We start from the raw sequence: 25,694 nt of genomic DNA, 5'->3' as shown, positions 1-25,694 counted from the left end.
TACACTCCGCCAGCCAACACACAGCAAGAGACACCCAACACTGGACCAAAAGGCCTGCTGAGCCCCAACATAACTTGAATCCCAGAACCTCTGATGCAAATATATTAGTCTTAAACGCTTCCTGCCGGTCCAACCTTTATATTACCAAATGCCCCCAGCTCATGGAAATTCTGTTAACTGACCACACCCACCAGGGAGACAAAGGAATGAAAGTTACTGCTCCCAACAGTGCCAAGAGGCCATGGACTCTGACCTAGATACCAGACCCAGCCTGGAGCTCTGGTCACTTGCTATGGTGAGGCTACTTCTCTTAAGGATCATGGAGGACTCAGCTGGGATGGAGGTGCGGGTGCGCACAGTTCCGTGACGACCCGGCCCTGTAAGTCTCAGAGTGTCTGGCGTGGGGCTGGTGTCCTTGGGGACATGTGGAAGGAACCAGGCCAGTTTTGGGATCGTAGACGCTCCCCAGGTTATTGGGGAGTCTCTAGAGACTGGACACAGCCCTATGTGGAGACTAACCTTAAGATCAGGAGAGTGGAACGATGCTATTTCACTCTCTCCTCCAGGGCATTTTCTCTCCCAGTTGGGGTTTCTCCTCCCCAGAAACACTGCTGTCCACCCCTTACGCACTCTCTCTCCTTCTTTCTTCCCGACTCTGTGACTCAATTTCTCTTTCCCCTCTTCACTGTCCCCCTCTACTTCTTTCCTGTCTTTCCTCCCATTTTCTTCTATTTTCTGCTTCTCATTGTCTTTCTCTAATTGGCCATGATAGAGAGCTGGAAATATCTCTATTATTGGTTGATCTCCTTCATTAACATTTAAATCCTGTCACCTTAATTTTCAAAAAGATGAACCGAACATTTTATATTTTGCTTTAAAAAATACTACTTTTACTACTTTTAACAATTAAGGACTTTGAAGAGGAGGGGACTTTAAAGATCACCTAGTTCAATGGCTTTTCTGGTACCTGAATCCCTTTAGAGCAACTGTGACATTCAGTTTCTCCTCGGACACTTCCAGGGATTGGAGCCCATTATCTCTAGAAGTAGATCGATTCTAACTATTAAGAAGTTCTTTACATTGAGCTTAACCTGCTCCTGTAACTCCCACTCCCTGGTTACCAGGATAATCGAGGATACAAAAACAGTGCAATCAGCAGAAGGGCAGTGAGGTACATCCTGAGTTCAAAGTATGGGGTAGACGAGTTGGCTGTTAGGTTCTCTTATCTCTTGCTTAGGCAGGTGAGATTGATGACATATATTACAGCCAGACTCTGGTAGGCCTTGAATGCCAGACGAAAATGTGATATGTTTAACATATCAGGAAGGTAGTCAAGTGAAAACATCCATTAAGCAGTTGAAGATAACAGTAATAAAGTTATTATTTACGAACACTTACATGCCAGGAACTATGCAAAGTGCTTTAATGTCGATTATCATCCTCTCAATAGAACTATGACATAGGTACTGTTACTATCCCATTTTATAGATGAGGAAACTGAGGTCTCAGAACTAGTAAATCACTAAACCCAGGCCTGCCTGACTCTGATATCCATGCTCCGAAAACAGCACTCTACAAAAAAAGGTCAGCAAAGACCTGGACAGGAGACCTTGATTTGGGAGTCACTTACATAAAGGGAGAGAGCATCCAGAACAGAGGGCCAGGGGGCTCATTTGAGCCCTCTTCTACAGATGAGCCCCCAAACTCCACTTCCAGTCCTGTGCTTGCTTCTAAACTCCCCTGCTCCACCTCCTGCTGCCTACGGGACTCTTGTCACCTTAAACTCAACACGTTTACACCAGCTCCTGTCATTTTTCACCACCTCCCCAGAAACCAGTTCCCAGCCCAATGATCCTGATTCTTTAAGCATAAAAGAGGATCCAAGTTTGTGTCAAACCAACCTGGGCTCAACTAGATTTGCCATATACAAACCATAAGGCCTTGGGCAAGTCATAAATCCTCAGTTTTCTCATGTATAAAATGGGAACAGTAATAACACCTTTCATGGAAGATGCTTGTAGGGATTACATGAGATAATTTGTATACCATATATGGTATAGCGCTTGGCTCGTGGCAAGTGTTAAGTAAATGGCATTACTCTTGCAATTATTGTTGTTTCTCGGGCTTGAAACACCTCTTGCATAACTGTTTATGGTTAATGCCAATGCTGAGAAATAGGAGGAAGAAGAGGGCCCACAAATAGACAGTAAAAATTCAGTGCGGTCTGTACTCTCTGTAGTGACCTCATCCCTCTGGCTTTGGGGGCAGCTTCTGCAGGGTCTCTTTCCCATACCCACCACAGAGAGAGTTGGGCTCTAGCCAAGCAGCACCCCGCCCCCTCCCTCCAGACCTACTTACTTGGGGATCAACAAGCAGTGCTGTTGTCTCTACCTCTTCCAGTCCCCCCGTCAGTTCCAGCCTGCATATTGTCTCATCCGCAGCCCTTGCCTCCCCTACATACATACTCTTCTTTCCCTCTAAAGATAGAATCAAAGCTTTAGAAATCATCTAGCCCGAGCCCTCAAAAACTTAAGCTCAAAATTAAAACAGTCATTAAAAAATGTTCCGGGGCTTCCCTGGTGGCGCAGTGGTTGAGAGTCCGCCTGCCGATGCAGGGGAGGCGGGTTCCTGCCCCAGTCCGGGAAGATCCCACATGCCGCGGAGCGGCTGGGCCCGTGAGCCACGGCCGCTAGGCCTGCATGTCCGGAGCCTGTGCTCCGCAACGGGAGAGGCCACAGCAGTGAGAGGCCCGCGTACCGCAAAAAAAAAAAAAAAAAAAAAAGTGTTCCTTGCACAATTAAAGTGGGCCTTCTCCAGATCAAGCTACGGGCATCCCAGTCCTCACTGCAGTATGTGCATTGTGCACAAACACTGGAGTTGCCATTGTGCAGAGGCATAACCTCAGCTGTGGGTCTGCCTGTGACTTTACCAACTCTCCCTACCTCTCAGGTCTAGTATGCTATCAAGCCCCCCCTCCCGGAGACACGAGGTAAGTATGGATGGCTAATGACTACTGATAAACAGGGCACTAATGACAATCACAAACCCTCAGACACTTGCACACCCTCCCATCCCCTGAGGCCCGAGGTAAATATCAAAGGAGACCCCAAGGAGACAGGCATGGTGTTTGTACACAGTGAGGGGAGAACAAAGGGAACGGGGAGCCTAGAGGTGGCGGGCAGAGAAAACAGGCGAGACAGACTGTAAGATGAGTCAGAGAGAGTGAATGAGGGCACTGGGTCGCATCAGCTACCGCTCCGCTGCCCCCAGGGGTGGTGTGAACTGGAAGAAGGGAATGAGGGAGGTGACAAGGGGAGTTGTGGAAACTCAGAAAGTGGGAGCCGGAGTGTGTTGCAGATGGGGAGCAGAAGCTCAGCTAATTTCCAGGGGGGACCGGAGCTCCCGCCTTCGGAGGGCTCCCGGATCTTTCTCGCCTGGCTCTGTTCCCAGGGCTGCAGGGCTATGGCAAGGCAGCCGGGATGGCAGGGGAAGGAAAGCGTTAAGCCAACGACAAAGATGTCAGTCCTAGAGATCACTGGACCCCTGCTTGGCAGACAGAAGCCACCCAGTGGCTGCTAATGCCCTCCACTGATGTAGTGCTTTCAACATATTTCAAATGCCTTCACACTAATGATCTCATTTAATCTTCAGCACAACCCTGTGAAATGGGCAGGCTTGGGATCATCTCTCATATGCTCCTCCCCTCATTACCCAGTGGATCCCTCAAGAGCCCTCAAATTGCTTCCTCTACCCTAGAAACATCCAACACTGAACCAGCAGTCCCTTAAGGACTATAGGGAGGTCGGGGTCCTCTATACAGGCTCCATTCAGGGCTTGCTGGCTGCTGTTCGTCCAGGGCTGGGTGTGACAAGAAGTCACAGAATGTGGAATCATTCCCCCCCTGGAATTTACCAGGCAACCCTCCCCCTGAAAGCCTGGCACATAATGACTATTTCACCCAGTCCCTAGGAAGCTGTGTCAGACTTCCCCTCATCAGACCAATGGAAACCTGAGGCCTAGAGAGGCAAAGCCCTCTGCCCCGAGTCACACAGAGATCAAATGTGGAGGAATCCGTGAAGACTTGGAAAGAGCACAGGTCTGGGGCCATCAGAAGACCTGGGTTCCAGTCCTGGCTCCGCCTGCCTATTAGCCCATGTCACGGAGACAGTCGCCAGCCTTGGTTTTCATCACTGTCAAATGGAGATAGTAATACTCATCTCTTGAGGTTGCTGGGAGGATTCCATGAGATTAAAACATAAAAGAGTTACATAAAAATGAATTACTCTGATTATCAAGTAGCACAGGTAACAACATCAGGACATTGGTGTAATGGAAAGAAGCCGGACCAAGTATAAAGAGTCTGGCTCTCCTTAACTCACCTGTGTGGCCCTGCGCAAGTCTGGGCCTCAGTTTTCCAAGGCCCCTGGCAGCTGTAAGATGGGGGGGGTTCTGTGGGCTATGCCTCTGGTACAAGAATTCTGGCTCTGGCCGCCCTGATCTCTTGACAGTCCCATTATCCATGCCCCACATTGCTTTAGATCCAAGAACCTTACTGAGGGAACCAGGGAGTGGCCAACAATGGGAGATCCCATTGGATCCTTCGCTTCATCCCTTCTACCCATTTGCTCAGGGCTGAAGTGCCCTCTCTTAGCTTCCGTTGACCCCCAGCTTTAAGGATGGGTGGGGAAGGGAGTAAGGGGTGGTGGTGGGGCTCTTGGTAATGAAACTGGTGACAGATTGCCCGTGTAAGATTTCCTGGTGGGAAGCACTAGACTGCCTGGATCCCCTTCCTCCTGGGAGAGCTGAGTCTAACTGTCCTGCCTTTAACATCCTGCTTCTCCCAGGAGGACCCCAAATGTACCAATCCCTTTGAGGAAGCGGCTCAGCATAACCCTTGCTGAGCTCCTGGAGGTGAATTACATACTAAATAAGCAAGGCCAGAGCCCCTGGTGTAGCAGCACATTCCCATAACACAGACAATGGCCTGTAGCTCATCTGTCCCTCTTCCAGCCGTTGCCACTCTCCCTCCCAGGCAGGGCTTCCCTGCACCCCAGCCCACACTCCTGAGAGGGACTAAGAACTGGTAATGTTTTGCTCCCCCCAGCAAGTCACCAGCTCACGGTTCCTTGCGTTCTTCCTCCAACCCTCAGTGTTAAGGACTCCAGGGACCTGGAAATGCCTGGAACATTGAGTCATGGCATCTGCAGCATTGAAACTTAACAGGTCTGTGGTTGGCCAGGCAGGGGGCCTCTGCAGCTTAGTTCCAACGGGGCCTGGAGGCTTCCCCAGGGAAGGGAGCAGCTCAGGAAGGACGCCGAGGCCCTGATATCTCTCAGGGCAATGGGGAATTGGAACTTACTAGGATGAGGCCTGGGTGTGGGGGCCAGTTGGTTTGTTTTTCAGATCAGAAGAACCTCAGAGATCACCCAGGCCAACGGTCTGTTTTACAAAAAGGGAAACTGAGGCTTGAGGAAGGGAAGAAGCAACGTACACAAGGTCACTCAATGAGCTGTAGCAGAGCCAGGCCAAGATGCCAGGTCTCCAGCGTAGACCCCGGCGCTCTTTCCAACCTTCTGCGTGATCTCCTTCCTAAGATTCTATGCAATGGGCCCAGGGGACCACTGGACCACTTTCACAGGGAGCAGGACCCATGTATAATCCTGCCTCGCCATCCAAGAACTAAAAGAGCCCAAGGGCCACTGGTTCCAGCTCAGCCCTGCCACTGTGTAGGATGGAACCTCAGTCATGTCACTCTTCTGAGCCTTAGTCCCTCACCTGTAAAATGGGGGTTTAAGAAGCAGGACCCCGGATGGCTACCGTAAGAATCAAATGAGATCAGGTATGTGGGGCATTTTGTAAACTGTGAAGTGTCCAAACGTCAGATATTAAAATGGTGTGAGGTTTGATGGTGCTGCAAAGGGAGGACGTCATGAGGGAGGTGGCCAGGCAAGAGTGAGAACCCACACCCAGACGGGGCTGAGTGCCCGCCTGGCTGTCCATGGACCTGACCGGTACTGGGGGCCACCAGCAGAGATTGACAGGCAGCAGGTCAGACCAGTCCAAGCTCACTGGCTTGAGAGACTGCCTGCTGCTTTGCTCTGTGTGTGTGTGCGCGCGCGTGCGTGTGTGCGTGTGTGTGTGTGTGTGTGTGTGTGTGTGTGTGCGTCCTCCTAGGTGCTCCAGGGAGGCTCTGCCTGGCAGTCCAGAGTCACAGAAATTCGCCTGCCTTCTCCAGGGGAGCTCTTGGCAGGAGGGCAGGACACTTTGCTTCCGGCCAGGTCACAGACCCTCAAAGAAAAGCCTGCCAGCCCAGATCCCTCTGGGGACCTCTGGAGAGCCCCTGCTCCCTCGGGGGCTCTTACCTTGTACTTGGCTGCGAGCAGCTCTGTGGCCTGCTGCTCCCGCCGCAGGTCTTCCAGCATCTTCTCCTTCTCCTCCAGCAGCTTCTGCTTCTCCTCGCTCACCAGGCTGCGGTCATCCTGGATGGCCGCCTTCTCCTCCTCCAGCTGCTCCTTCTGCTCCTGCAGGTAATTCTCCATGTTCTTGTCCAGGGCCGACTCCAGGGTGGGCTGGGGCGGACGGTAGTTGTTGTTGTCATCCTCCTCTTCGGCCACCCAGGCCTCCATCAGCGGCCCCTCAGGGTACCCAGCCGGGGCTGACACGGCCTTCTTCCTGCGGCTGCTCTTCCTCCGGAGCCGCTTTCCCAGCATCCCCTTCTTCTCCAGCTGGGCCTTCAGGCGGGCGATCTCCTCCTGGAATTCCCGCAGCAGCGTGTCCTTGGGGTCCTCGTTCACCCGGGGCTTGTTCTTGATGTTCTTGGCCCGGTTGGCAAAGCGCAGGGTGGAGAGGCTCTCATCGTAGCTGTGAGAGGCTGGCCCCAGGGTGGCCACCATGATGGTCTTGGCATTCCCCCCCAGAGAGTCCTGGAGCAGCCGGGTCAGCTTGGAGTCCCGGTAGGGGATATGGGTGCTCCTGTTGCCCGCCAGAGCAGCGATCACGTTGCCCAGGGCAGACAGCGAGAGGTTGATTTTGGAGGCTTCCTTAGGCCTCTCTCCACTACCACCACCACCTCCACCACCGCCACCACCCGTGGGCTGCGTGGCCGTCCCTCCAGCCGCGTTGGGGCCTGCCTTGTTCTGCCTCTCACTTCCAGCCAGGTCCACGAGGTTGAGCTTGCCCACACGGATGTGGTCCTGGCCATCCAAGCCACGCTCACTGCACTCCACGGTGATGACAAAGATGGCATGGGAGCGGGAGCTGACCTCATTCATGTGTGTACTACCCACCGCCCGGGTCTGGTTCCCCAGGTTCATCACGTGCTCAATCTCCTTGACATTCTTGGTGACGAAGGAGGACAGGTCCTTGATATAGACGCCTGTCTCAGGGTTCTCCTTCAGCTCTAGCCTCTTGCCAGGCTCCTTGGAGAGCAGGTCCCGAATCTCCTCCTGGTAGATCTCCAGGTAGGAGGCCCGGACCAAGTACTGCTGGTTCTGGGAGCGCGAGATGTGGGTGAAGATATGCTCAAAGGCATTGGGGATGACCCCGCGCTGCTCGGGCTCCACCCAGGTCCCCTGCATGGTGTAGGTCTTGCCCGTGCCGGTCTGTCCATAGGCAAACACGGTGCCATTGAAACCTTGAAGCACCGAGTCTACCAGGGGCCTCACGGTTTCATCATACAAGTCTGCCTGCTTGGAGCTGGCATCATACACGGCATCAAAGGTGAAGGTCTTGGGCAGCTCCCCTAGGGCAGCGCGGGGGTTTCGCAGTGTCACCTGGCCCAGTTTCACGTCCATGGTCAGGATCTGCTCGTGACCAGAAGCCTCCTCCTTCCGGCTGAGGGGGCGGCACCGGGCCACCACCTTCAGGGCCTCACTGGCCTTGCTTTTACTGGCCATCTTGCTGCTCTGTCCTTCCTGACCCCCCCACCCCTCTCCGCAGCCTAGGCGGTCCTGCTGTCCTCCCTAGGTCCGGATCGGCGGGGCCGGCCCAGCCCCCAGGCGCCGTTCTTCAATCCGCCTGTAGACTCCTAGGGTGGGGATGCTGGGAGGTGGCCCCGTCGCTGCTGCAGTCCGGGCCTCTACCGCTCTCCGGTCCTCGCTGCACCAGCTGCGGAGGGAGAATTAGGCAGAATCGCCGGGCAGCAGCGGGAGCAGCGCCGGCCGAATGGCAGTACCCGGAGCCCGCCCCATGCTGGGACAGCGGGAGCCCTGCCGTAAACAGCTACAGCAACAATGAGATAAAGGAAGAGGAAAATGGGATGGGGGTGGGCGGCAGGGCTGTCTTCTCCTTGTCCTCCTCCTCCTCTAGGGATCCATGGCGGGGGGGCTGCAGGTCCTGGGCGACCAGGGGTCCCGGCCCTCCCGAGGGCAGAGGCTCACCTGGAGTCCTCTCCCCCAGCTGGGGGATCATTCATTGCAGCCAGCGCGGCTGCTGCTGCCCTTGCTTCCTCCTTCCCCGCCGTCGCCACCGGAGAATGAGAGAGAAAAACAGAAGGCGATGGGGCGGAGCAGCGGCAGCGAGAGTGATGTTGCCGCCGCGCTGCGGCCCCAGCTAAGCCGCCCGGCTGGGGTGGGGCAAGGGGCGGGGCCGTGGGGCGGGAATCGCGAGCCCTGCGCCGCCAGTGCGCTGGGGACCCGGGTGCATGCCCGCTCGCACCCCCACAGACCCCTCCGGAATGACAGGCTCCGGTGCCGACCCAGGTCCTGTGCGCACCAGACGGGTGCAGCGCAGCCACCGCCCGCCGTCACCCCACTGGGCCGGAGCATGCTGGGAGTTGTAGTCCTGCCTTTGTTAACCCGGTTCTGGCAGGTTGCTAATGACTTCTCCAGTCCGGTAGGCCCCTCCCTCTCTGGCGTTCTGCCCCAGGAGTGACTGTTGAGGTTGCAGCCTAGCTGGGGGGGATGCGGGGTATCCGCTACCCACACCTGTTTCCTCCACAACCAGCATCCCCTGTCTCTCTTCTGCTCCTGCCTTTCTGCCGGCAGACTCGTACATGTCACCCCTCCCCTTAAGGGTGTTGCCAGGCATTCTAATTCCTAAATGTTTCTTGACTCTGTCCTTTCCTCTCCCTACCCTGGTTTACTTCTGGCCTTCCTTTTCTGTCTCCTGGAACCAGCTTCCAGCTGATTCTCTCCTCACATCCTCTCCGCACATGCACCCTCGTCCCTCCCCTCCTCCAACACCAGCCTTCCATATTGTATAAAAGCCTCTCCGTCTTCTGACTCCTGCCACTTCCCAGCCTCACTTCCAGCTACTTTCCTAGAGAGACTCTGTGTTCCACACATTCATTCCTTCAAACAGTCACCCAGCACCTGCTAAACCTCAGGCCTTATTCTAGGAGCTGGACCTTCCTGTCCTCAAGGAGCTCACAATTCTAGGAACCATTTTTCGTTTCCTTCTGGCTGTGCTGTGTTGCATCTTTGTGACTTTGCCAGGAGGACCCTGTTACTCTTCTGTACTTGGTGCCCTGCTGCGTGGGCAGTTCAAGCACCTCCTCCTCTGTGAAGCCTTCCCTGACCAATCTCTTTTCCTTAACAGAGAGAGACACAGAATTTGCATAAAACAAAACTTGGACTCAAGTTGCAGTTCTAATCTCCATCCAACTGTGTGACTTTGGGCAGTCACTTACCTTGCCCTAGCCTTAGTTTCCTCATCTATTTAAAACAATTAGTTTTAAAGTGGTTTTGAGGCTCAAATGAAACCATTGATCCTCCTGAAGTTCTGTACCAATGAGAAGACTCATTTTTAAGCAAGCCCTTAACACATGCATATGTCCTGGCTTGGCTTGCCTGACAGCTCCTGATTCCTTGAGAATCCTGGACAGACCAGGCCTGTGTTTGGTGTTCCACTTTGGGGTCTTCATATTTTTTCCTCTAGGATACAAATCAAGTATAATTCCTCAAGCCCAGGGACCCAGCCAGTGTCCTACCCATGCTCCACTCTGCAGAGGGGAGTTGAGTCTATGCATTGCATCCGAGGTGTCCATATTCTCCCACCTTGAGGCCCTTCTTCACAGAGGCGCCAGAAGAATCTTTCCACAAAACGTTCCCAGTCATGTTATTCTCTCGAGGGCCTATTTGTTTAGTTCTTCAACTCTACAAAACCTGTCTCCTCACCTCTTCCCCATCTTCGAATAACCAGGACCCAAATGCCAGCTCAACTGGAAGCTTGAGGCTTAGCTGGTGGCTTCCCCAGTTCTGAAGTTTCCTGGCCTTCCTTAGCCTTCTCTTTGATCAAGTTCTACTGCTTGTGATTCACTTGATTTTTGGACCAATTACTGGGTGAGGTTTTGGCTCCAGCAACCTGACTTCTGAATGGACCATTTGGCTCTTGAACTGTTTTCCTGTTGCACTTGGCTTTGCTTTTTGGACTACCCTTCCTCTGCTTTGGCTTACCTGCTTGGCACTATAGTGCTGGGTAAAAGGGATTCTGGCCCTGCGCTCCCCACCCAATGTTACTACCTGGCAAGGCACTTGCCCAGATCCTCCAGCACGGGAGGGAATCCCATTGATTACAATATGTGTGACAGTAACTAGATTATTCAACTTCTCTGAACAGCTATTTCCTCAGTAGAAAAAGTGAGGATAGGAATGCTTACCTGGCTCACAGCGTTTACATGAGGATTAAGTAAGATAATGCATGTGAAAACTCCCAGAACATAAAAGACATTCAAGAAATAGTAGTTTTCCTTCCTTTTGTCCTTTGCATTTAAGGTTGTTCACATCCTGTATCTCCCTTTTCAGCAATCCTTAACCAACTGACTTCTTTCAACTCTAACCATTGAGTGGTCCTAAGTCTTCTTTTTCTTCCAGTGCCACCCTCTAGCGATCACTACAGTTTATGGCTTCACTTAGTATCTAAATGATTCCTAAATTTGTATTTCCAGTCCAGACTTCTCTGTGCTCCAGTTCTATATATTCAATTCTCTAATTGATATAGCCACTTGGATAGCTCCCAAGTACCTGAAATTCTACTTGTTAACACCAAACTCATCGTCCTCCCCTCCAAACTTGCTGCTCCAAGAATGGTCCCTAGCTCTGTAAACAGCTCTTCCCCCAACCTCAACATATCTATTCAAACGCCAAATCCTATCAATTCAACTTCGTAAATATTTCTCAGATCTATCAACTTCTCCATTTCCACAGCCAATATCATAATCCAAGCCATCATCTTCTCTAGCCTGGCCTCCCACTATAGCCTCCAATCTGGTCTCCCTAGGTCTACTCTTACCTCCACCCATCCATTCTCTACAAAGTATTCTTTTAAAAACACATGTCTAATCATGTCACCCTTTGCTTTAAAACTTTCAATGTTTCTCGTTGCTCTTAAAGTCCAAATCATTAATGCAGCCCCCAAGGCCCCACATGACCTGGTACCTACCCAATATCTCCTGTCTCATCTCAGGCCACTTTCCTCCTTGCTCCCTGTATTCTAGTTCCAATGGCCTTCTTCACCTTCTTTCCAACTCCTACCACAGGGCCTTTACACATTCTGTTTCTGCTGCATAGAACATTTATCCTCACCATCTTTGCCTAGATACCTGATCTTTATCCTTCAGCTCTCAGCTTGAATGTCACTTCCTTAGGGTACCTTTCTTGACTTCCCCACCTGTATTTCTTTTATAGAACTTAGCATAATTGTAATTAAATAATTATTCATCTACCTCCTCTGTTGTTCTATGAAGACAACACATGTCTGTTTCATTCATTTTTGTATCCACAATTACTACAGATCTTCCTTGACTTATGATGGGGTTACATCCCGATAAACCCACCATAAATTGAAAATATCTTAAGTCAAAAATGCAGTTAATACACCTAACCTACCGGACACCATGGCTTAGCCTACCTTAAAACATGCTCGGCACACTTACATTAGCCTACAATTGGGCAAGATCATGTAACACAAAGCCTATTTTATGATAAGGTGTTGCATATCTCATGGAATTTATTGAATACTGTACTGAAAGTGCAAAACAGAAAGGTTGTGTGGGTACAGAATGGTCGTGAGTTTATCAGTTGTTTACCATCATGATCACGTGGCTGACTGGGAACTGTGGCTCACTGCCACTACTCAGCCAGGAGAGAATATCATACTGCATGTCACTAGCCCAGGAAAAGATCAAACTTCAAAATCTGAAGCATTGTTTCTGTTGAATACGTATCGTTTTCTCACCATTGTAAAGTCAAAAAGTCATTATTTGAGCCATCATAAGTTGGGGACCATCTGTAGTCTAATTCCTGGCACATAGCTATACTCAATAAATATTTTTATAAATAAACAAAATAAATATGAATGAATGAATATGAATTTGTGCTTCATATGAATATCACCTCTTCTGGGAAACCTTCTTTGACTCCCCTGATTCTACTTTCTAATTAATCTTTCCTTTCCTCATGATTCTATAGCTCGTTGTTTAACTAGTCTTATAGTACTCGTAGTCTGACTAGTAATGTGGTTAATTGAATCTGTCTCCCTCACCATATGTGTGCCCCCCTGAAGACAGGAGCTGTGATTTTTGTCTTTGTGTCTCCTTTCCCCATATCTAGCACAGAACTCTGTATACTTTAGGTAAGACCTTCAGGGCAAGAAAATGGAGAGGCAAGACAAAGAAGTGACAGTAATAAACTCTTATATTTGTAGAGTGATTTATAGTGAATAGAGTATGATCATCTCTATTACTTTATCCTCACATCAACCCCAGGAAAGGGGAAAATATTAATATCCCCATATTGTGAGGACTCTTAAGCTTTAGGCTAATTAAGTGACCAAGGAAGGAAACCCAGTCACCAAGTGGCATAGTCAGTCTTCAGACTCCAAAACTGAAACCCTGGGGGTCTTTCCCCTATGCCATGGGGACAGCTTACCGTGAAGATGGCAGAACAGTTGCTGCTCAGTCCTGGTTTGAATGACAGTTTCCTAAGAGTCCATACCCATCGTTGGCTTGGTAGGAGGAAGAAGCTCCCTTTGCTTCATTTCCTTTGACAATGAAAGTTCTTTTTTCCAGGGGGATTCCCATCCATTATCTTCTTCCAGTATGGTCTCAGTAACAGTCTGGGTGAGACCATACCAAGAACGCAGAGTTAGCGCTTCAATATTCCCAGGGGCCTGCAAATTTCCAGATGCAAGTAATTCAAGATCTGGGTTTACCTTGCAACACCAAAATCTACCAGCAGAGGGAGATATGACTATGGGACACCATCCCTAGATGAACAGGAAGTTTCTGGGCTCTCAGTGTGAGAGTATCTCACTCAAGGGTTCCCAGCTATGTCCAAGTCTAGATTACTAATAGCTCCTCTTTTCCCAGTAGCTTATTTTCTCATGTCTCTGCTGTAATTTCTAGTGAATGGGGAGTTAACTCCCCACTCCCAACCCTCAAAATAAAAAATAGAAAAATCTGAAAAATTTTTAAATCTGAATATTAAAAAAGAGCTTTCCTTAGAAGCTACCCTGTATTGAGCACCTAATGGGTGAGTTACAGTTGTTTTATCTAACCTTTACACTAACCCAAGTGGTAAGTGGCAATACTTGAACTTGAGCCTAATTTCTCTAACTCCAAAGCTCCTGCTCTTTCTACCACCCTGTACTGGGCCCCCAGGCGCAGCGCTCAGTCTGCTTCTCACCTGGACTAACTCCACCTTCTTTCAACTCCAGCCTCCTCAGTAAAGACTTTCCTGCCTCCTCCAGGCCTCTGGGGTCTCTTCCTTTCCTTACCTCCTGTGGCAATTAGCTTCTGCTTTTTTTATGGTGTTATCCATCCATCTATGAAAATATCCCATCTCCCCAACTGCATTTCTTAGGCTCTGCTGTATTTAAGTTTCTCATCATAGAAGTAATTTAAGAACATGTTTTGAAGAGTTTTGATCAAATATAGAATTGCGCATCCTATTTTTAAGAAAAATATTATACTTATTATTGACGCTTCTTCCTCTTCCCCTATATGCCATCCATCAGAAAAATCCTATCTGGGTTCTATCTGCAAAATCTATTGATTCTGTCTCCAAAATGGCCATTCTAGTCCATGCCACCTTCATCTCTTGCCTGGACACTGTGGTAGCATTTTAACAGGAATCTGTAATTCCACCCCACCTAGACTACCTCCTCCACGGAACAGCCAGAGTCTTCCTTCTAAACTATATATCAAATCCTACCACTTCCTGCTCTCAACCTTCCAATGGCCTCTCATCACTCTCAGAGTAAAATCCGAAGTCCCTTGCAAAGCTGCATTGGCTTTCTGTGACGGGTCCCTCATTACTTCCCCCGTTTCGTGTCTTCATCTTCTCCCCCTCCCTCACTCTGAACTAGTAACACTGGTCTCCTTGTTCCTTAATCCTGCCGTGCACATTCCAGTCGTAGGACCTGTGCACTTGCTCTTTCCTCTGCCACAGGCTTTTTCTCCCATGGCTACACATGGTTTCTCTCTCACTTCATTCAGCTGAGTTTTCAAATGTCATCTCCTCAGAGAAGCCTTTCTAACCGTGCTTCCTAAAAATCTCTCTTCATCCCTCTCTATATCCTTATTCTGCTTTGTTTCTCTTCATAGCATTTATCACAATATGACATTCCAGATGTTTCAGTATCTGTTTATACATTATCTTCCCATTGGAATGTGAGCACCAGGACCAAATTTTATTCTGTATCCCGGTGCCTAGAAATATGCCTGGTTCACAACAAGCCCCCGGGAAATATCTGTTGGATGGGTAAATGAGTGAATGAAGTTATTAATAGCCTTCATGACCATCATTTTGAATGGCTACTTAACTTATTTTTAATTATGAAATATTAGGTTGAACCATATGAAATTGCCAGTAGGTTTAACTATTAAGTTAAAAAGGGTTGAATATTGTCAATTTCACATAGTTCAGTTGAATAAACCACACACTCAGAAAGTTGCATTACATAAATATACCACTTAAAGAATTCTCATAAAACAGCCGGGTACCCACCACCCAGGCCAAAACCAGAACATTGACAGCATCCCAGGAATCCCCTGCAGGACCCTCTGCGGTCACAATTCCCTCCTTCCTCTCTAAGGCAACCTGTCTCCTGACTTCCATGGTAATCATTTGCTTGCTTCTTGTTTTTTCTTTTACCATCTAAAGATTGTGGTTTCGTTTTGTCCTTTCTTGAGCTTTACCTGAGTGTATTCTTTCGTGTCTGGCTTTTTTCCGGTTTCTTTTATTTGAGAGATTCATCCACGTTGTTGTGTCTGGCTGTTGTTCATCCATTACTACCATGTAATATTTTGTTGTGTGAGTATACAAACTATCATTGTCTCTTGATGGATACTTAGGTTGTTTCCAGTTTGGGGTTATTACAAGGTGTGCAGCTATGAGCATTCTTGCTCATGTCTCCTATCACAGTGGACACATTTCTGTTGCACATACACCCAGAGGTGTGATTGCTGGGTCACAGGGAATGCATATCTTCAACTTCAGCTGATAACGTCAAACTGTTTTCCGAAGTGGGAATAACAATATGCACTGCCAGCAGTGTATGAGGGTTCCAGTGGCTTCACATCAGAACCAACACTTAACACCAGCGTTCTCAGTTTTAGATATTTGGTATCGCAACGTGGTTTTGATTTGGACTTCCCTGACAACAAATAAAGTTGAACACCTTTTCACATGCTTATGACATGGCACTTCTGTGTCTTATTTTGTGAATTGCCCCTTCAGGTCTCTTGGTCATTTTTCTACTGGGTCACTTTTTTCCTACTGCTTTATAAGAGTTCTTTTATATTTTGGCTTTGAGCCTTTTATCGCTTCCATGCATTGCAAGCATTTTCTCTGTGGCTTGCCATTTCATTCATTTTTTTTTTAAATTTATTTTTGGCTGTGTTGGGTCTTCGTTGCTGCGAGCGGGGGGCTACTCTTCGTTGTGGCGCGTGGGCTTCTCTTGTTGCGGAGCACTGGCTCTAGGCTCGTGGGCTTCGGTAATTGCAGCACGCAGGCTCAGTAGTCATGGCACGTGGGCTCTAGGGTGCGCAGGCTTCAGTAGTTGTGACTCTCAGGCTTAGTTGTTCCGTGGCATGTGGGATCTTCCCAGACCAGGGATCAAACCCTTGTCCCCTTCACAGCAGGTGGATTCTTAACCACTGCAGCACCAGGGAAGTCCCCATTTCTTTCTTTTGGTGGTACCTTTTTATAACCAGGATTCCTTAATTTTCACATAGACAGACACATTTATCAATTTTTTTCTTTGATTAGCACTTTATGCATTTTACTTAAAAACTCTTCCTCTACCCCAAGATCACAAAGACATTCTATATTATTTTCTAAAAGCTTTATTGTTTTGGATGGCTACTTAAGTTTATGATTTATTTCAGGTCACTCTCCGTATTGAACAGTTAGGATGTCTCTGATTTTTTTTTTTTAACTATTATAAATGTCGTGGGAACAGCTCCCATCACTCTTCTCCGTCTCATTCAGCCCCTCGGGGACTCAGGGGAAGGAAGTGGAGGTTGTGGTGGGGTGGGACGTATTGCCCACCTGGTGGGCTATCGTTCTAGCTTTGCTCTCCTTCTTGAATTTCAGATCGTATCTCCCACTGCCTGCCGCCTTCCCTCTGGAATGCTCGCCATCATCACCGACTTGAGGGGAGGATCCTACAACAGAAACACGGGACACCTGAGTTGAGGCCAAACTGGGGCCACCCGGGCATTTGACCTTGACAGGAAAAACACCCGAATCTCTTCGCCTCCTCTGGCTCTGGTGTAGGTCAAGGCGCAGAGTCCTGCATCTCGAGACTGCCCTTCTGGTGCCCTTTCCCCTGACTCACACACCACCAATCAGCAGTCAGACCGAGGGCCTGGCTTTCGCATCCTGGAATGTTGCAGAGGCACTTTCCTGCTGTGATTCACGAACAGCAAGAATGTTTCAGTCTGACTGGAGACCGACTTAGGGGAGGGGGACCGGGTGTCCCCGGTCAGGAAGCTGCCTTGGAGCCTCCCAGTCCCCAGAGGTCTCTGTCTTTCTGTGCTCACACTGTCTTTTATCCAGGAGGGTCATCGTGTCACCCCCTTGAGAGGGTGCTCACGTCGTCCTCTTTGCTGTTATTTCCCATGCGCTGCTGTTTCTCCAGCTGTGAGCAGCTCCCGGTCAGGGAGCAGGCCTGTGTTTCTGTGCTCGCCCTACCCCAGAGGCTGGACAGGGCTGACACTCCCTGGTTGTGAGAATGATGTTTGTGTGGCACTAGGCATTAGCACACTTTGTGGTTAGAATCACACCTGGAGGAAGGATTCCAAAATGATCCAAAAGACCCACCTCTGTTCTGGTGGTTGGCTGACCACTGACACAGAGGAGTGACAAAGGAGCCTGGGCAAATTCCCAAGGGCCCAGGGCGAGTAGATCTTCAAAGACCAAGCCTGTCTCACTGGCAAAAGCTCAAGTGTCCCCTGATATAGCCCCACCCAAAGGCCGTGATGCCTGCCATGGGGAAGTTCATCCCCTAAGAAGACCCTGCCTGTACCCTCTGTAGGTTTAGAATCTAAAGAAACAACATCAGTACGTGCTGGGAGCAGAGCAGTCCCCACGCTGAGGTCAGGAAACCTGAGCTCAGGCCTGGCTCGGCCACATCATGCCTGCCCGGTGACACCGGACCTTCTGGTGACTTCACCCCTCTGAGCCTCTGCCCTTATATGCCCAGCAAGGGGCAGCCCTGCCCGGCCCCTGCACAGGGATGGTGTCAGAACAAACGACACAATATATATTAAACTACTTTGAAAAGTGTAAGGTGTTATAATGACATGAAGGATTATTAGAAAGAAAAGCGCTGAGAGATGAAAGGAGTGGGCCTCTGACACTTCTCAAGGTAGTTTCCTCAATAGTAGGAACAATCCCTTATTTGTTCAGTACTTGATAATTCACAAAGGTTTCTAGGCTCTTTATCTCACCTGAGCCTCCCAGTAACCCAGTGAGGCAGGCAGGGCAGGTTTTATCCTCCCTGACCACTGACCAGGTAAAGAAAAGGAGGCTTAGACCATGATTTTCCCTTGGTCCTATAGTCACAGACCTAGGACTAACACCCCTTTTTTAAAAAAATAAATAATTAATTAATTATTTGGCCACTCGGTTTGGAGGATATTAGCTCCCCGACCAGGGATTGAACCCATACCCTCGGCAGTGAAAGCACAGAGTCCTAACCACTGGACCGCCAGGGAATTCCCCTTAACCCCCCTCCTCGTAGCTCTCAATGCTCCTTATGATGGGCCCGTTGTTGTGCTCCCTCTGTTTCACTTGTTGCAACCCCATGGGGCAATTTCCCAAAAGAGCTGTGTGAACACATCCTCTCAGGCCTCCTATGACTGGAAGGGGTGAGGAGGGAGGGGGAGAAGAGGGAGGGGGGATGTGGTTATCCAATGAGCAATGTGAAGTTATTAAAATATTTCAAGCAGAGAAATACTATGATCAGGGCTGTGCTTTTTTTTTTTTTTTTTTTCGGTACACGGGCCTCTCACTGCTGTGGCCTCTCCCGTTGTGGAGCACAGGCTCTGGACGCGCAGGCTCAGTGGCCATGGCTCACGGGCCCAGCCTCTCCGCGGCATGTGGGATCTTCCCGGACTGGGGCACGAACCCGTGTCCCCTGCATCGGCAGGTGGACTCTCAACCACTGAGCCACCAGGGAAGCCCAGGGCTGTGCTTTAAATAAAAAATGCTTTCCTTCTCCACCTCCTCCTTCCTTTCCTACTCCTTTTCTCCCTCCCCCATCTTCTTTCTCCTTCTCCTCTTTATTCTTCATTTACTTTATATAATTCCCTAGGAAGAGAAAGAAAGGAACATTCTGGGACCTTCCATCACCAGAACCCTTGGGGTTCCCTGACGGGCTGGCTCTTCGACTTTATAGGGTGCCAGTGTTCAGCCCAGAACTCAGGGTCCCGCCCAGAGACTCCCTTCCTCATGGGGACAGTTCTAGGAGTTGCATGCTCCAGGAGCAAGGCCAGGATTCAGTGAAGGAGTATGATGCAGCAGGCATGTGCCCAGACTGCTTGTCTCCCCAAAGGCTGCAACCAGTCCCTTGGGTGCCTCCCTGGCCCTCTGGGAAGGGTCTTGCTTCGAGAACTGCCTGAAGTGGCCAGAACCTGAGATCCTGGCCATGTGCCCTTCTCCACTGGGTGCCTGCCATTCAGAGTTACACACTCCCCAGGCCACTAGCAAATGGCCAGGTGATGATGTGTACATCCTGGGGTGCCCCTCCAGGCTGTCTGGCCCCTCTTCCTCCCCAGCTTCCTTAGGCTACTGGCCTAACTTCCTTCCCATTTGTCTGTGTCCCTCAAAGATCACATGCCTGGCAGCTGAGTCCCTAGTGGGAAGCTCTGGGGAGGATGTAAGCAGAAAAAGCAAGTGCGTGTGCCTGCGTGCACGTGCGTGTGCATGTGTGCATATATGAGCACGTGGCATTTTGGGAGGAAGAAGTAGACACTGTCTCTGTAGAGAACTTCTGCCTAATGGATCTTGCTCAGTATCGTACCTCCAACACAGGGCTCTTAACAAATATTCTTTGAATCAATGAATGAATGAACAACAAATGAATGAAACAAGATTAGAGCTGGGGAGTATCTGTTGTCTGGATATGGCGACCAGAAAGTCCTTGGAGAACTTGCTAGCACACTTCTAAGGAGAGCCAACAGGGCAGGCATGGTGCTGAGGGTGGAGGAGTGCGGAGGGGGTGAGCCAGGGAGCATGAGCAGCTTTTAAGGAGTTTGAACCGAAGGAAGGGAGGTGTAGGGGAGCTGGAGGTGGGCTGGGGATGGGAGAGTCTGTTTGAGCTGAAGGGAAGAGTCCGGTAGAGAATGTTACTGGCCGCAAGGCCTTCTAGCATCCTTGGACACATCAGATCTTAACCTTGCTGCTTCCTTTTCCCAGGCTAAAACCAAGCTCTCTTTTCTGTGGCTCTCCTTGAACACAGACCTTACACCTTGTCCACATCAGGAACTGTTCGTCACCCAGTTGGTCACTTCTAGACATATTTGACAGAATTTCCATTGGTGCCTTCACTCAGCTTCTTTCACAGTGGCCTTGCCTCCCTGTGGGGTTCGCAGGGCACTCCAGCTTCTGCCAGGTGGGCCCTCCCTCCGAGGAAGCAGAAGGACCTGGTCGGCAGATGCAGAGAAGAGCAGAGGAAAGACCACATGTGCCCCAGAGATACAGAGGGAGGAGCCTCCATTTTTGACTTCCCAGTTCCCCACTCGAGCTAACTCAACGAAGCTTCTGTTCCTTCCAACCAAATGATATTACAAACCCACAGTTTGTCTCCTTTTTTCTGGCCTCACCTCATGGCATGCGGGATCTTAGTTCCTCAACCAGGAATCGAACCCGTGCCCCCTGCAGTGGAAGCACAGAGTCTTAACCACTGGACCGCCAGGGAAGTCCCCAGACCCACAGTTTGGATGTTCCCACCTGAACAAGTTCAAAATGTAACCACATACACGCCCCCTTAATATTCCCAACCAGGTCCTTCCCTCTCAACTACCCTGTCTCTGTCATCATTACCAGTATTTGGAGCTATATTTTTCTCATGCCCTCATTCATGCAGGAAGCATCTCTCGCCTCTCCACCCCCCTCCATCCGTATTCCTACTGCTCTATGCCATCCTTCCTTACCCTAAGCCTCCATCTCACTACCAGCTTCCTTCCTGCATCTCTGATTTCAAGGTCTCTTTTCTCCATTCCATTCTGTAATCAGCACCTCCACATTATTTATTTTCTTTTTCATTTTTCAAAGGTACACATTATATCATGTTTTTATTCAGAAGAGAGTAAAAAACATATATGCATAATTTAGAGTGAACGTATGTGGGCTATAACCATTCCCCATGTTAAGAAACAGAACACTGACTGTACCAGTATTTTCCTTAAATGTCTCTTTTAAATTGTTCAAGAATCTTTTTTTTTTTTGTGGTACGCGGACCTCTCACTGTTGTGGCCTCTCCCGTTGCGGAGCACAGGCTCCAGACGCACAGGCTCAGCGGCCATGGCTCACGGGCCCAGCCGCTCCGCAGCATGTGGGATCTTCCCAGACCGGGGCACGAACCCGTGTCCCCTGCATCGGCAGGCAGACTCTCAACCACTGCGCCACAAGGGAAGCCCCAAGAATCTTTTTTTTTGTAGAATTAAAAAAAATATTATTGGAGAAGAGTTGATTTACAACGTTGTGTTAGTTTCATAGCAAAGTGAATCACTTATACATACACATCTATCCACTCTTTTTTAGATTCTTTTCCCATATAGGTCATTACAGAGTATTGAGTAGAGTTCCCTGTGCTGTACAGTAGGTCTTTATTAGTTATCTATTTTATATATAGTAGTGTGTGTATGTCAATCCCAGTCTCCCATTTTATCCCTCCGCAAACCCCTTCCCTGCTGGTAACCATAAGTTTGTTTTCTACATCTGTGACTCTATTTCTGTTTCATAAATAAGTTCATTTGTATCGTTTTTTTAGATTCCACATATAAGCAATATCATATGATATTTCTCTCAAGAATCTCCTGAGGCTCCCTATTCCTTGTCTAACTTCCTAGCATGTCTTTTAGTCAGGCCCTACCAGGCTGACCCCACCATGCTTAATAATCCTTTCCCACACTACCATCACTCCAGTTATTATACTTAGTTTAAGAGCACAGGATCAGAATTTAAATATATGGTCTAAGCTTTCTGAATCAGCCAGGACTCTGTTAGTAGCAAGTAAAAGAAATAAGATTCAAACTGGCTTAGAACAAGAAGGGAATGTAATGGCTTACCTCTCAGAAAAATCCTAGGATAATGCTGGCTTCAGGCACAGCTGGATCTAAACACCGAAACACACCCAAACACCCAAACAATGTCAACAGAAAATGGTCTCTTGGCTCTGCTTTCCTCTGCATTGGCTTTATTCTCTTCCCCAGTTTTCCAGCAAAGGTTCTGGATGTGAGTCTCATTGGCCTACTTGGGTCACATGCCCATCCCTGAACTACTGTGGTGGTAGTTCAGTAGTAGACCAGGTCTGGTTAGGCCCACCCTGGATTCAGGGGTGGAGTCAGAACACTGGTTGGTCTGAGAGTGGAGAGAGATGTTTTTCCAAGGAAAACCAGGATGCTAGATGCAGAAAATGGGAGATAGGGAGGCTGAGCAAACAAAATCAACAGACTCCAGTTTTCACTTTCTTTGTGAGTGGGAATCTCTGTTCTGTCAAATGCTTGAGGCTGCTGAGAAGATCAAAAAAAGAGCAGGGCTATTAAGTTTCTTTGAAAACTTTAAAATTCAATGGAAATGGGAGTGATTTGGAAGGTGAATATTTCTTTGCCTTTTCCTCACACTGTTCACCTGTCCAGAATGCCCTTTGCTTGTTTATCCCACGCCTACCCTTCCTTCAGGCTCTGTCCAGCAAGAATTGTACATTTCCTAGAAGCTGGAACCTCTTGGGTACATGTGGATCCCCTCAGCCCACATAGATTAGCATTTAATTAGATATGGTCTTTCATTATCTTGTTTATTCATTTTTTTAGGGATATTACAGTTTATTTGACAGTTCACACATGGATCATCAACACTTACGGATGAATTGGAAACAATTCTGAGTCCAGGATCAGGACAGCTCCTCCCTGCCTCCTGGGATGCTTCACACTCTCACTGCTGCCCAGCTGGTGTCTGCTCAGGGAGTTCATGCTAATTTTCATTTTGGCTTAAAATAGAAACACAAAATCATATCAGTTGTACTATTCCTTAGGCGTTTCACATGCCTTATTCTTCTCTCTCTGATTACTTAGTAGCCTCTTTGAGGGGAGACCCTGTGTCTCTTGTTCTCTGCTCCTCATAAGCCTCAAGACACAGGGAACACATTTTAAGTGTGTACACCTGTTGATTGATTTAAAAGTTGACCTTGGGCTTCCCTGGTGGCGCAGTGGTTGACAGTCCGCCTACCGAGGCAGGGGACACGGGTTCGTGCCCCGGTCCGGGAAGATCCCACATGCCGCGGAGCGGCTGGGCCCGTGAGCCATGGCCGCTGAGCCTGTGCGTCCGGAGCTCCGCAACGGGAGAGACCACAACAGTGGTCTTCCCACTGCGCCACCAGGGAAGCCCCTCTTTTTTTTTTTATACTGCTTTACTGGGGATGTTCCATCTTTTTTGCCTGATTAATTTCTAATAACATTATCATTAGTTTTTGCTATTCTTCTAATTCAATTTATTTTTATTTTATTTTTTAAACTTCTTATTTTATATTGGAGTAGAGCTGATTAACAATTTTATGATAATTTCAGTTGTACAGTAAAGTGATTCAGTTATACATATAAATGTATCTATTCTTTTTCAAATTCTTTTCCCATTTAGGTTACTACATAATATTGAGCAAAGTTCCCTGTGCTATACAGTAGGTCCTCGTTGGTTATCCATTTTAAATATAGCAGTGTGTACATGTCAATCCCAGACTCCCTAACCTTACCACTTACTTCTCTAGAGCTACTCCTTTTTTTGCCGGAGCCAGGAGAGAGTCTCTCTGTCATTCCCTGGAACCCTTCCATCAGTCCCAGTTTCTACTTTAAGGAATATATTGTCCAAGTACTTTTTGTCCGAGTAACTGGAAGAAAGGCAGAGCTTGAACATGAACCTCTCCTTCCAGAAGAGACCCTGCCCTCTCTGACAGACGGTGGATAGTTCCTTCTAACCCAACAGGTAGCCCTACTTTAACCATTTAATGCCCTTAACAAGCATACCACACACACACACACACACACACACAAAGTGTAATGAGGGCTTATAGACAGAGTGTCGACCCAAAAAGTATCATTCTTTCAGAGGGATACCCTTCACTCTGGCAGGTCATGGGGAGGTATGTGGGGGACCTGGGATGTTCCTTTCGCTTTCTTGTGCCTTCAGAAACCACTTCCAGTGCCTCAGTGACACAAACCTAGGTGTCAGGTAGGTGGGCACAGTGTCCCGTCCAGGGTTACCAATTTTCCCAGGTACAGGGGTGTGCTGAGGCTGCAGGCAAGAGAGGAAGCCCAACATAGAGGAAGGACAGGGCGTTGGTTCCTCAACTTGCTGAGACCGGAGCCATGTAGCAAGACAAGCTGGAGCACACTCAGCATTTCTCCTTCCTGGCTTGGGTTTCACCCCGGCCCCACTTCAGTGGCAGCCCTGTTGGCTCAGAGGCTGAGGGATCCAAGACGAGGAAGCTTGTACAATCCCTCATCTAGTAGGGGCGGGGGCAGGGTGGAGGTTTAAAGTAAGCCTCTGTCAAAATCTGAGTCAGTTATACTGTCTCAGTTCTGGATCTGGCTTCTCCTGATTCTCTACCCCACCCACCCTGCCCTCCAGTCACAGCAAATTTTGTATCATCCCTGACCATTAGAGGCATGGCTGCTGTGTACAGATTGATGAGTTGTGCACTGCATAATTCCTGGAGGTGCCATTCCCACAGACAAAGAAGTGAAAAGCGATTCTAAGAATCATGTACAATTGGACCAGGTAGCCCTGAGCCAGGTCCTTTTATGACTTCCTTTCCATTTATTGCTTTCTCTGCCAAGAATGCCCCTGTTTGCCTTCCCTCCCACCATATCTTCACCTGGTGAATCATCAAACAAATTTCACTCAAATAATGTTGATGGACACAAATGTAACAACCGAATGCTTTTAGGAATGCTCAAAGCCATTGAGAAGAAATCCTTATATACAGGAGTCTCAAACTGGTGCACTGTTAGCTCATTCCACCTGGTAGTTTTATTATGTCTGTAGCGTGTTCTGAAAGGCAGTGTAAGTAAAATCCATCAGAATGGCTAAAAAGAAAAAGACATAACAGCAAGTATTGGTGAGGATATGGAGCAACTGGAATTCTCATATAAACCTAGAAGGAATGTAAATTGGGATAACTACCTTGGAAAACTATTTGGTGGTATCCACTAAAGTAGAAAAGATGCCTAGCTTATGACGCAGCAGTTCTACTCCTGAAAATACATACATATGTACACAAAAAATATGTGCAAACATGATCATAGCAGCACTATTCATAATAGCCCCCAAACTCGAAATAACTCAAATGCCCATCAACAGTAGAATAAATAAGGTGGTATATTCATAAAATGGAATGTTACACAGCAACGGAAATGAATTAATTATTGCTTCACATAACAACATGAATGAATCTGACAAATATGTTGAGTGAGAGAAGCCAGACATAAAGTACATACTACAGGATTCCGTTTATATAAAGTTCAAAAACATGCACTGTGGTGCTACATATTAGATCAGTGGTTATTCTGGGAAGAGAGGTAATGACTGGAAAGGAACATGAAGTTTCTGGGGTGCTAGTGATGTTCTATTTATTAATATGGGAGTTGGTTACACAGGTGTGTTTATTTTGTGGAAGTTAATGGAGCCATTCACTTAGGATTTGTACATTTTTATGTATGTTTGGTATGTTTCAATAAAAAGGATCACTTAAAAGAATAAAAGCAATGTCTACTTTTGGCTATGATGAAGTAGCAGGACCTAGATTTATCCTCTGCCTTAGTCAATTATAAAATTGAACAAAAGATATAAAACAATGGTCTTAAGACTTTGGGTAACAGACGGGACAGTGATCCCTGAGAGAATGAAAACAAATGAGATGAGTCCTACCAATGTCCCCGCTCACTGTCTGGAGAGAGTTTCCAGGCTACCACAGAGAGAGAGAGAACCCTTGAAGACTTGGTGTTCCCACCAGCCAGAATAGAAAGACCTCCC

At 48.4% G+C, this 25,694-nt stretch overlaps 1 protein-coding gene and 1 pseudogene across 5 annotated transcripts in view; both read right to left on the bottom strand.

The window, feature by feature from the left end:
* The window catches only part of KIF3C (kinesin family member 3C), a 33,664-nt gene extending 25,769 nt beyond the window's left edge, over positions 1-7,895 (bottom strand). For all 4 annotated transcript variants that reach the window (XM_022574268.3, XM_022574269.3, XM_089923388.1 and 1 more), the window contains exon 1: positions 6,363-7,895. In XM_022574268.3, the coding sequence (XP_022429976.1) occupies positions 6,363-7,895 (1,533 nt within the window). The remainder of the gene's footprint in view (positions 1-6,362) is intronic.
* Positions 7,896-7,961: 66 nt separating this feature from the next.
* The window catches only part of LOC149747794 (uncharacterized), a 38,952-nt pseudogene continuing 21,219 nt past the window's right edge, over positions 7,962-25,694 (bottom strand). Inside the window, exons 3-5 of the transcript XR_016395507.1 lie at positions 22,530-22,656; positions 8,379-13,107; positions 7,962-8,106 (exon numbers count right to left, since the gene is read on the bottom strand). The product of XR_016395507.1 is annotated as an uncharacterized LOC149747794 (transcript). The remainder of the gene's footprint in view (positions 8,107-8,378; positions 13,108-22,529; positions 22,657-25,694) is intronic.

The sequence above is a fragment of the Delphinapterus leucas genome, chromosome 13 (genome assembly GCF_059928025.1).
Source record: "Delphinapterus leucas isolate spDelLeu-1000000601 "Yukka" chromosome 13, BTC_Dleu_Yukka2, whole genome shotgun sequence".
NCBI lineage: Eukaryota > Metazoa > Chordata > Mammalia > Artiodactyla > Monodontidae > Delphinapterus > Delphinapterus leucas.
The sequence above is the reverse complement of the archived record's forward strand: the minus strand, read 5'-3'. Positions and strand labels throughout refer to the sequence as shown.